This window comes from Gadus morhua, chromosome 14, assembly GCF_902167405.1.
Source record: "Gadus morhua chromosome 14, gadMor3.0, whole genome shotgun sequence".
NCBI classification, from domain to species: Eukaryota; Metazoa; Chordata; class Actinopteri; order Gadiformes; family Gadidae; genus Gadus; species Gadus morhua.
In genome coordinates, this window is record NC_044061.1 from 9,044,265 (window position 1) to 9,056,102 (window position 11,838).

Consider the following 11,838-nt stretch of genomic DNA (forward strand, 5'->3'; position numbering starts at 1 on the left):
GCGCATGTCCAGAGCGCCAGGCATTCGAGCGAGCGCGGGAAGTCATGGAGGGCAGCAGTTGTGACGGGGTCGGCGTTACTGCCTTGGATATACTCTCTCCCTCGACTCTAAAGCTATACGAGGCACAGTTTTTTGGCTTCACGCCGCAGACATGCATGTTTCGAATATACAGTGCCTTTCAAGATTGCCTATGCGGGATCTTACTTGTTGTGGAGAAGGTGTGCGTAAGAAAGCTGAAAAAACGTGATAAAACGCAGGACGAGGACCTGCTACAATCGAAGGCCCGGGAGTGCAGCCAAGAGCTGTACGGGTTTCTGGAACAACGCTTTCAGAGTTTTTCCAAGCGTATGGACGCACTTTTGGTTGACAAATGCTTCTCCATACCACCAAACGTTCTCCTTCCTGGTGACAAGCCACACCGAAAGTCCCCTAGAGATGTTACGGTAAGAGTCAGGGGTCGTTGGATATGCTTTAAGTCAGTTCATTAGGCATATAACTTTGTTTGCGTTCTGTCTTGCGAATTTAGCGTCAGACGCGTGCTGAATCTGATAATGCTCTTCACATAAACAACACAGCATCACACAATGATGACCGATCACTCGGGAACAATTCTGAAAACCCAGTAAGGTCTACATATCACAGCCAATGTTGTATTTGTTGGCCTCTTATTTGCTTCCTTTGTGTTTTGTCACCATGTTTACATTATGTTCTCAAACTACCCTGTCACGGAAACCTTGCTGGGTTGTATTTCCGCCCTTCCAGGATTTGATGCGGGTGGAGTCCTCACTCGCCGCTCTGCAGAGCGCCCACCAGGCGGAGCTGTGTGCCCGACAGGAGCTGCTCGCTGAGCTGGAGGAGCAGAGGGAGGTGCGTATGGCGAGCCGATATGACATAAATTCGCTAGACTGGATATGTGTTGCAGATATCTGCAATTCAGTTTCGCCTAGTCAAAACTAACATTTCGGATATCCGCAACTGAATTGTAGATATCTGTAATTCCAGTTTGAGATGTCTACAATTTGATGCTGACTACTCATATTTCCAGTTCAAGATATATTTAATTCACCTCAATTCAAGATTTCTACATGTCCCTTTTCAGATATCTTAAATTAAGTTTTGACTAGGCGAAATGACGTTGTAGATATCTCTAACTGGAGTTACGACTAGTCAAAATGACGTTGTAGATATCTCAAACTGGAGTTAGGGATAGTCAAAATTTAAATGTAGATATCTATTATCAAGTTATCGATATCTTGAAAGGAATCTTGATTAGAGATATCTAAAATTGTAGATATCTGTAACTTTCATTCCGCCTAGTCACAATTACGTTACAGATATCTTGAATGAAAACTCCAACTATTCAAAATGTAATTACGACTAGTCAGAAAGAAGTTGTGGATATCTACAATGTTAATTCTGGATAGTCAAACTTAGTTAATAAATGACAATTCGGCTGTCCATAGGTGCGAGAACAGCTGGATGGGATCTTGAGGTGGGTCGGAGAGCTTCAGACAGCGTGGCTGAAGGAGGGGCTTGGCAGCTTCAACGAAAACTTCCCCCAGGTGATGGAGTCCGTGAAGAAGTTGCAAGTCAACGTAGCAGAGATATGCGACAAGAGGCCTAAAGAACCAGATTCTTAGAAGTCAGTGGTTCGTGGAGGATGAAGTTGCTTCTTTTTTTTTTTTTTAATGTAATTTGGTAACTTCCTTTGTCCTATAAACTAGGAAGATAAATATTTTGACCCGCACATTCCTTTCCTCTCACATCCTCTTCAGATAAAAAAGTGTACGTTTTTTTAAATGACTGTTCTGCATTTAAGTTTCTCATAGGCTTGTTATTTATTTACTTACTTCATAATTGATACTTTTATGATTGTAAAGATGCTTAATCTAGAAGAAAATGTTTATTTAAAACTTTGTGGACAAATAAAACATTCAACAATGTAATGACACTGACTGGATCCATAAATTCATAAATTGTGTGGAAGGAAAGGACTACCACATTTATTTACCACCAGATTCCATGATCTTTATTTCACAAGAAATAAACACATTTGCGTATGCTTCTGTACTCTACTGTTCTATTCGTTCAGTGGAAATATAATGTTTGGGATTAGAACATCACATTCAAAAGTACCCATTTCAATATGGCGCACCAAGTAATCTTTAGGCACACCCAGCGCGGTTTACGGTTTGGTGCCTTTGGAGTTTTCCGACGTCCAGATTTTCTCCCCGTCTCTCGTGATCTCCAGGTATCCAGCGTCTGTCAGGGTCAGTCGCATCCTCTGCGAGACTTGCTTGTCTTTGGTTTCAGTGTTCCAAACTATGCTCTTCTTGTGGGTGACCATCACAAGGTTGCCATCGTCTTGCAGAACGAGTCGCACACCGGTGGTCTGGGCGGTGTCGGTGTGCCAGAGGGCAGTGGTGCCGTAGATCACCAGGTTGCTATCAATCTGGGAAGTAGAAGAATCCAGTGTTACATTTTTAAATGGTCATTACTTCAGAACACAATTGTTTACAATATAGATATATTTATAAAAAAATATTAACATTGTTAACTTAAAACACAACCAGTCTGTTCCATTTTGATTGATACATTTTCATAACTCAACTGTCAAGATACCTTTCAGATGAGGTATGCAAATATGTCAATTAAAACGGAACAGGCTGGTTGTGTTTTCAATGTTCCTTTATTTTTTACTGTGCACATTTTTTTTCTTACTAGCTTCTGTTTTGATTAGGCTATCAAATGTGACATTTTAATATGTGAAGTTAAATTGTAGGCGTTATTCTGTTCTATCTATTACATTCTGAACTACTATAGGTCAGGTAGACAAAACACCGAAAAAAATGAAATTGTGTAAACATTTCCTACCTGAAAGACTGCTCTGTAGTTACCGTTTAAGCTTTTGAGAAATTCTCCATGGAGCATCTCTTCATTCGTGGAGATGGAGTTCTTGTTCATTTTTCAGAGTGGGAAAAGCCGAACTGCTGGCAGCAACATAAAAATTAGTAGGCCAAGATTATCACTCCAAACACTAATAAAACACTAGTCCTAAATGTACATAGGCAATTATGCCCAATACGAACTATGTTTCTGAACTTCCATTATAATGTATAGGCCTACCTCGCAATATTTACTAATGGGTAAACCCGACTTCATTTGACATTTGCATTATAACTCAACTTTTGCATGAACTTACGCAAAGCGGTGGCAACAGACAAGCTCAGCAGCGACGGAAGAGACGCCCAGCTCGATATCGGTACAAACTTTGAGTGAGGCAGTCGGTTACTGCGCTTCGTTGTCAAACACTAAGCTCACACGTGACGTGTCTTGCGCATTTCCACCGGAGGGTGGAACCATTGCAACACATCAGAATGTCTTGAAAATTACTGGGTCACACCATGGGGTCGTGTACTATAACTCTGATGTGGAACTGGTCTATGATAACAGGCTGTTTCCTTTTAAATGTAATCCAAAATCATATGTTATATGTCTCATGTTAATCTTTGGTGGGCTTTTAATTTGAAACTACACATCAGAATGTCTTGAAAATTACTGGGTTACACTGGGGTCGTGTACTATAATTCTGATTTGCAATTAGTATATGATAAGAGGGTGTTTCCATTTAAATGTAATCCCAAATCATATGTAATATGTCTCATATGTTAATTTTTGGTGGGCTTTAAATCTGAAACTACACATCAGCATGTCTTGAAATGTACAGGGTCACACTATTGGCTCGAGTACTATAACTCTAATCTGGAATTAGTCCATGATATCAGGGCATTTCCATGTAAACGTAGGCTACAGATGTATGATAACAGGGTGTTATCGGCCAGGCACAAAGTTATATTTAGAGTTATTGCAGTTTCTGGATTCATGGCCTGAAGCGTTATCTCTGCAAGGGGGTCATCCCTATGTTCCCCCGGTCCTATGTTCCCTGGGTGCGAAGGGTTAGGATCAGGTTTAGGGTTAGGGTTATGGTTAACCCTAAACCTAACCCTAACCAATAGGAGGAGAGCCATTCTAACCCGGGTCCTATGTATTTTTCGTAGGATTGTAGGGGCAAGTCCCCCCGTTTTTTCGCCTCTGATTCGCCTTTGATTGGTTAGAATGTCTCTCCTCCGATTGGTTATGGTTAGGGTGAGGGTTAACCCTCACCCTAACCCTAACCATAACCCTAAACCTGACCCTAACCCTTTGCTCCCGGGGAACATAGGACCTGGGGAACATAGGGATGACCCCGCAGTGTCAACCCGCTGCAAGTTGCGATGTGATTAATTAATTTATTGTGTGCCCCGTCTTGTGTAACAATTTTACCAGCTCCTTTGATCGCATTGCTTAGTGCAAGGTACTTTCTAATCCCACATGGTTGGGCGTTTAATATTTTCAACCTTTCAAATTGTAGACAAGCTCTGGGGCAAGACTTATAGAACGTATCAACTTCTTCCCTGGTAAAGGGAGGAACAGGCTGTGGCCATCGATTATCAAGTGTAAAACGCTTTCAGTAACACGATTTTGTCTCATCATGGTGTACTGAGGATGCGCCATTAAATCTCCTCTTGATTTCAACGCCACATGTACCATCTCCAGGAATCCCTTTTCAAGGGACATATGTGTGGGGATTGCACACGACTCTTCCTCTGAAGTCCACATTTCCTGTGAACAGGCTACACATGTTCAGCTCAGTAATTAATTAAAACAGGTCCTGTGCTTACGCTTGAAGTTTCTCTTTGAGTGTAGCTCTCCTGCTTTTGAATGATGCTGGTACTTCAACGTTGGCTTTATCTGCTAATTCACAGTATCTGTGAAGAAGATGCAAAGATCCCACTGCACATATGTCGTTGAGCTGTTGCAGCATTGTGGTTGACCTGCTAGGTTCACAACTTTGCCTGGAAGTCTGCCCTCTTCTTTGTAATCTGTCAATGAGAATCATACATTGTCAAATTTTCGGAAAAGCACAAGATTCGACAAAATTGCCCCGGAATGTATATGATAAAGAGAGCTTTCTGTTTCTTAGGTTTGCATATAACATTTTCTTAACAATGTTCATTACAGTGTTATCATAATACAGGTTTTAGAATATTGCAAATAGTTCAACAAAACACATCATCTGTTTGTCAAGCACACACGCTCTGTGTGTGTGTGACAAACAGATGATGTGTTTTGTTGAACTATTTGCAATATCTAAAACGTGTGTGTGCGTGCTTGTGTGTATGCGTGCCTGCAAGCGTGTTTATCGCTTTTGCAATGTTTACAGGCCATGCTTTTCAATGACTCATGCCTTCCTCTTTCTATTTTCGGCAGATGAGACATTCTTCTATAGGTTACTGAAATAGCTTGAGACTTCCTTTTTCAGCCTATAGCCCAATGTCACCGCTGATTCCAGTTACTAATAGTGTTGGCCACAATTAGAGAAACATTTTGTTGAAAAGTTTGTGTTATGCCCCTGTGCTGGAAATACGGGAGACAAACGCGACAACCAGAGACATTGGAGTCAGAGGAGATGCGACTATCTCTATAGCGAGCCAGGAGACAGGAGTTGTTGTATTCTCAACAACCGCTGTGGCTGAACTAGTTGTTTGGGGTGACTGGACTCACCAACAAGTAGGGAGGAGGGCAAGGTAGTCATCTATCTTAAAGAGATGGAGAAAAGAGAGAGAAGGAGAGAATGTTAGGTACCTGATGTTTGAGGTCCTGTTTTTTCGGCATATGGTGCTTTTATTTACATTTTGTAGGTTAGTTAGTGGTGTCATGGGTTCTTCTGTTTGTTTTGGAATCAAGCCATCTGTCTGCGATTGGATCCTTTTCTACTGAAAGCCTAACAGAGAAGCTGGACACGAGATTGAGGTAGGGAAAGGGACCATATAAGGGAAGAGGAGGCCAAGGGGATAGAGGAGAAGGCCAGGAAGGGAGAGGAGAAGAGGATGAGGCAGGGGAAGGGACCAGAGAGGAGAAGAGAAGAGAGGAAGAGTTTAGAGAAAGAGAGGAGATGCGGGCAAAAATATTTTTGGCATAAGCCTTTTTAGTCTAATAAATGTTTCTCTATTGTGTTTGCTCTAATACATGTCTTCCCTCTACAGGGCAAGTTGGCCATAGAGGAAAGCAGACATGGGGGACTCGAGTCACATGACTTGACTCGAGTCGCAAATTTGAGGACTTGAGACTTGCTTGACTAACACTGATAAAAGACTCGACTTGACTTTGACTTGGGCTTCATGACTTGAGACTTGACTTAGACTTGAGACAGATGACTCGAAATGACTTTTCTAAAGTTATAGATTATAGGTTTGATATGTGATTTGCGATACGCCAGCAGATTTTGAAAAGACGCAACTCAAATGGTCCTACCCCCTCTCCTTCAACGCTGACTCTGACTCCACCCATTCCAAGTACATGGACGCGCAATCACACAACAGCGCGAACACAGATGCGCGAGAGTGGGCCAGGGCAGGCTAGCTAGGTTGGAGTTTAGGGTTGTATTCTAGCGCTAAGTCCAAATGTGGATTAGCTAGTAAACTAGCTCCAGTAGCTACCGCAGGATAACAACAAACAGAAGCTTGCTCTGGGTCACGAGCTTTGAGTACGTGCACATGCACGAAGAGGTCACGCGCGGGGGGAGGGGGAGTGCAGTACGACCGTTTAATTGACGTACTTACTGCCCATGCCACTCTGTGTTTCTGAAAATCATTGGCTGGAGTTTTTCGAGCCCTGCCCGTTCCACAGATGATTAACTTGTTTAATTTTAATGTCAGTAGGCTACTTCTAACTCAGTGGTTTTAAGTAGGGTGACCATATTTTCATTTGGGAAAACCAGGACACCTTGTCGGGGGGGGGGGGGTTGAAGGTGGGGCGGCTGGGGGGTGGGCGGTCATGTGGAGGATGCTGCTGCTTTAAAAGTAGGCCTATTTTATTATTATTCAATTATACCGGTATATTATATTATATAGATAGAACAAGATATTTACAGTTGGTTTATTAAAAATGCTTTTCAGTAAAAGCCTCCGCTGCATTCACTGCATCCTCGTTCCCTGGTCTGAGAAAGTACTGTGTGTTCGAGCTAGCACTACCCTCGCCTCGGACAGCTGTTTTGTGCTTCTCGGTGTCCAGGTGGATTTTCAGATCTCTTGCACCTCCATTGGACACCGAGACATATGTGCCTGCTTTGCACACTGTGCACAAGGCTTCCCATTTGTCTCGACCCGGTCTGAAAGCCGGGAAACTCTTTAGTAATTCGTCGGTAAACGAGCACTTGCGCTTCGGCATGTTGCTTGCGTATGACTGACAGTCACGTTGTCTACGTTCTAATTAATAGGGCTGACAGCATAGGGGCGGGGATTAGGCTACGTCGCACGCAGCGCCGTGGGCAGTGCCCTAGTGCATGTAAATGTAATGGTCCAAAGAAGGTAATTTTAAAAACCAGGACATTTCCTCACTTTATAAAAATAACCCGGGACACCCGGGACAGGACGTGAAATACGGACATGTCCCGGGAAATACGGACGTATGGTCACCCTATTTTAAGTGTATTTTTGTTCAAGGTGGAGGTACGAGTTATAGCAGTCCCTGCATCAAGTGCACCTGTTGAACGTGTGTTCAGCCATGGTGGGGTGATAATGTGACCACAGAACTCAAAGACAAAGTACTGTCAAATATTTTTTTTTGCAAATGCAATGCATTGTAAGTCGATTTATGTTGCGAGGCAGCAAGATTGCTACCAGCTTTCAGGCTTGTGTATTACTATTTCCCCTTCCTACAGTATGTGTATGTGATATTACTTTTGAAATATTCTTTTTTTTCATGTCTGATGCCATGTGTTGCAAATAATATTCTACAACATGTAGGGAGATTGAGTGATTGTCTTGAACTGTTGTCGTATACAGCTACCTAGAGGTTCTATTTGATTCTGTTCATAGGTTGGAGATAATGATCATAAAAAACATTTTCAAACTATGCACATAATGGTTTTGGAATGTTTTGAATAGTTTGAGGTATTGTTATTGTTAAGACATTGTTATTGTTAATGTTGAAATAAAATGAACCACTCTCTTTACCGATTTTTAAATGTGGAAACTGGGTTAGATCATCAGATTTTTGTATGACTTGACTTGTGACTTGCTTGACCTGAGCAATGACTTGACTTGTGACTTGCTTGATTCTCACCACAGTGACTTGGGACTTGCTTGAGACTTGAAGGTTATGACTTGAGACTTGCTTGTGACTTGCACATGAATGACTTACCCCCACCTCTGGAGGAAAGTACCCGAATGCATTGCCATTTGGCTGGGAAACAAATGCATTGCCATTTGGCTAGGAAAGCATACCGTTTCTAGACCTTGCTTGACTTGTTTGCCTGACTCTCCTGAAATCTCCTCTTTGCAACAATAATCTTGATCTTTAATCTTTAATCTTGATCTTTACTTCCAAGTCACAGGTGAAACTGGGACAAAGTAATTGATGGATTAAACAGTACAAAATACATTAGGTGTCTGATTAACAAATGTTTTACTCATAACAAAACATAATATGTAGTGGTAAAATAAATAAACATCTTCACATAGGGACAAAGCTTGGCTTTGTTACAATGACAATGTGTGTTCAGTTACGCCCCAGGCAAAACTCCCTTTTCTTTTTAAGTTCTCTTGTCGCCGCCCCACTTCCCAAGAAAAACAAGCTTGGTACGCCCGTGGCCAAAACCGCCCCTGACCGTGTGTCATTATATATTAAGGTAATCATGTTCTCCAAGAGCTGGAACACAGCCAGGAGATCCCTAAACCCTCATCCGTGTACCAGGTATCGCATGGTTGCAAGGCAGCTTAGTGGGTGAGTAAACTGTAATAAGCATCCATTCAGCCAGGCTTCACATAATGCATTTGTGGTTTAGAAGCGTTCCGTTAAGAATTACATACTACGTGTGTTATGTTCTAAATCCACTCAACTGCCAAAAGATGCCCTTGTTTTTCCAAACATATCCCCATTACTTGCTTGTTGGGAAAGCTGGTTGTGAGGGAGTGGCAAGCCAATTCCAATTAAAATATGACATGTTTCTACCCGTTAGCCAAGGCCCGTTGTTCAAAAGAGGACCTAATAAACCAAGCATCAATTGGCACTGCTTGTGCTTTACTCCGTCTAAACGATATGCCTTAACAACAATGAGGCGAAATTCACGCTCCTGCAGAAACACACGTTTGCGTTTTCGATTGAGTGCGTTTAATTATTCAACAGGCTACTATTAAACTGGCTACTGATAGCCTACAACTCATCAGGACATTTAGCCTAAAACCAATCCTAATTGGATCAGATAAAGAATCAAGACATAGATATGCTATTTGGAAGTGGGAAATCTACTCATACAGAGTAATACAATTCAATCTTGTATGCGTTATTTATTTGCAGGCCTGCCTGGGTCTTGGCCTAACGTGGTGTAATTAACGTGGTTAACGTTGTGTAAAATTTCTCTTTGTAACCTTAAGAGGGCAACGTGAGTATCCAAAGTCTCTAGATAGAGAAGCCCTAGGCATGGATGTTACAGTTTTTCTCAGTCGCTTTGGTACATTTCTCAGATCAGAATTTAAATTCTCAAAACTACATCAATGTGTCACTTGTTCACATCAAAAAAGCAGTTCCTCATTTCTTTGAACACGTTGCAAATCCTTTGGTACATCCATTCAAATGATTATGTACAATTCTCTGCTCTTTCCTACATTATCAATTGCTTATTTTCATGTTGATCAAAATGCATTGTAATGGGTCTCGATTGGATAGTCTCACCCCCACAACATTTAGGCATTAGTTCATTGCATAGGTCTTTACATGCAAAATGGTTGAACAAGTTGTCATATTATGTCAACCATATTTCTATACATTTCCATTAGACTTTTTTCTAAATCTGTCCTGAATTGGTAAATTGCTCCCACGTGAATCTTAACTTTCTCTAATGAAGGGAAATGTATGAAGCGTTAGATCAACCAACGATCAACCAGTTTACTGAAGTAGCTCAAAGGTGCATCTCACGAACCATCAAGTATATATATATAGCTGGAGCACAACACAATGTGACAATGTTTGACAATGGAAGGACAAGGATTTGGACGGGGTCAACAGCCAGAGAGAAGAGGAAGAGGAGGGAGGCTGTGTTGGGAAAAATAACCTGCTGAGTACATCACATGTACATTATAAATATAGCTAACTCCTACCCTAGCTTAATGAGCACATCACATGGCAGTTACCTTACAATATAGTCAACTTTTAACACATAACACATACATGAGAATATAGTCAGGTCAAGGCCGGAGCCGAAGGCCCCATTTCCCAGGCTGGCAGATGGTGGACACTCAGACAATGCACCAGTCATCCTCAAGAACGGGAGAGCCACATTAATTTATCACACAGGAGACACTTTGAAGCTCTCCCCCGTTACCTGCCCATACCAAGGGCCTGAGAGCCACATTAAATTATCACACACGAGACATTTCGGGGGGGGCACTCCCCGGTTTAATTTATCACATAGGAGACATTTTGAGAGCTCTTCCCCGTTAGGAGGAACCAAGAGATACCCCTGCCCACACCAGGGCCTGAGAAGCCACATTTCGGGGGGGCACTCCCCGGTTTAATTTATCACACCCAAGACACGAGGAGCTCTCCCCCGTTAGGAGGCATACACAGCAGGGCCTGGGAGCCAAGGCCAAGCAAAAACACACAGAACCACACACACCTCAAACGCACACACCTCATCAGGAGGAAGATACAGTATAAGACTGTATCACACAGAGACTCTTCACCTTCTTCTGAAGCAGACCTTCCACGGAGGCGAAGCTTCGGACGAACCATCAGCGCTGATTAGGGACTTAGACATATTCGATTTCTCACGCTTATGACTCTGTATAACCGTTGCCACTTTACTTAATAAATCCAAGGTCCTCGTGCCGACAGACTTTATTACCTCTCCGTCTCATTTCATCTGGTCCAGTAACTAGACAGACCGTTTTTCCCTTCAGCTGCATGGCGGAGGAGTTGGGAGCCACAACAGAGGAAAAGGCAGAATGCACGTTCCTGATGAGATAAGAGCCACACTTGTTCTCAATCATGGGCTTTCAATGGCCGAGGCTGGTCGAAGGGTGCAGCCAAATATTGGGAGAACAACTGCGTCCTCAATCAGTCAGACCTTTCGTCGACAGAACAGGTATGTAATCTAACGATAGGCAATGTACTGTATACTTTCTGTAATGCTTCATACAATATTACAGTATTCCACTTGCATTTTACAATATACAGTAAGTATATTTTTACTGTACTGTATTTTTTCTCCACATAGGATTGCAAGACAACCTCACAGGGGTGGCAGAGGGACCCTTTTCACACCTGAACAGGAGCAGGCTATTTGCACCATGGTTGTAGAAAACAATGCCATGAGACAAAGGGAGATAAAAGAGTGCCATTACAGAGGACAACAACATCTTTGAAAACAACAGTCAGCATCTCAACCATTGACAGGGTGCTGAAGAGGCACCAAATGAATATGAAGCAGCTGTACAATGTTCCATTTGAAAGAAATGGTGAAAGAGTGAAGGAGCTGCGCTACCAGTATGTACAGGTAAAGCACGTATGACTGGATTCAACCCAACGAAACACAGAAAGCGTGGTCGAAGTATCATCGGCTACAGAGCTACAGTTGATGTGCCAGGCCAACGGGGCGGGAACATAACTAGATCTTCCAGACCTTCCAGAAGGGGTCCGCCCTCTACCTTGCCTTCCAGAGGGGTCCCGCCTTCTAAACCTTCCAGAAGGGGCCCGCCCTCTACCTTGACTTCCAGAGGGGTGCCGCCTTCTAAACCT

At 42.6% G+C, this 11,838-nt stretch overlaps 2 protein-coding genes and 1 long non-coding RNA gene across 5 annotated transcripts; 2 read left to right on the forward strand and 1 right to left on the reverse strand.

Annotated features, from left to right (window-relative positions):
- Positions 1-5: 5 nt before the first annotated feature.
- On the forward strand, positions 6-1,951 carry mis12 (MIS12 kinetochore complex component). Its single transcript, XM_030376482.1, has 3 exons — positions 6-443; positions 763-867; positions 1,464-1,951. The coding sequence occupies exons 1-3, from the start codon at positions 45-47 to the stop codon at positions 1,638-1,640; spliced, it is 681 nt and encodes a 226-aa protein (XP_030232342.1). The 5' UTR covers positions 6-44; the 3' UTR covers positions 1,641-1,951.
- A 17-nt stretch (positions 1,952-1,968) lies between these two features.
- On the reverse strand, positions 1,969-3,354 carry LOC115558399 (uncharacterized). Of its 2 annotated transcripts, none has more exons than XM_030376486.1 (3): positions 3,203-3,354; positions 2,875-2,987; positions 1,969-2,452 (listed from the first exon to the last, which is right to left on the reverse strand). In XM_030376486.1, the coding sequence occupies exons 2-3, from the start codon at positions 2,962-2,964 to the stop codon at positions 2,186-2,188; spliced, it is 357 nt and encodes a 118-aa protein (XP_030232346.1). In that variant the 5' UTR covers positions 2,965-2,987; positions 3,203-3,354; the 3' UTR covers positions 1,969-2,185. The 2 variants fall into 2 exon arrangements, with proteins under 2 accessions (XP_030232346.1, XP_030232347.1); XM_030376487.1 differs by having other exon boundaries at positions 2,875-2,990; positions 3,203-3,341.
- A 3,323-nt stretch (positions 3,355-6,677) lies between these two features.
- On the forward strand, positions 6,678-11,838 carry LOC115559319 (uncharacterized). 2 transcript variants are annotated; one of them, XR_003979480.1, is made up of 3 exons: positions 6,678-6,902; positions 11,001-11,185; positions 11,318-11,838. It is a non-coding gene; the product is annotated as an uncharacterized LOC115559319 (long non-coding RNA). The 2 variants fall into 2 exon arrangements; XR_003979481.1 differs by lacking the exon at positions 6,678-6,902 and adding an exon at positions 8,156-8,826.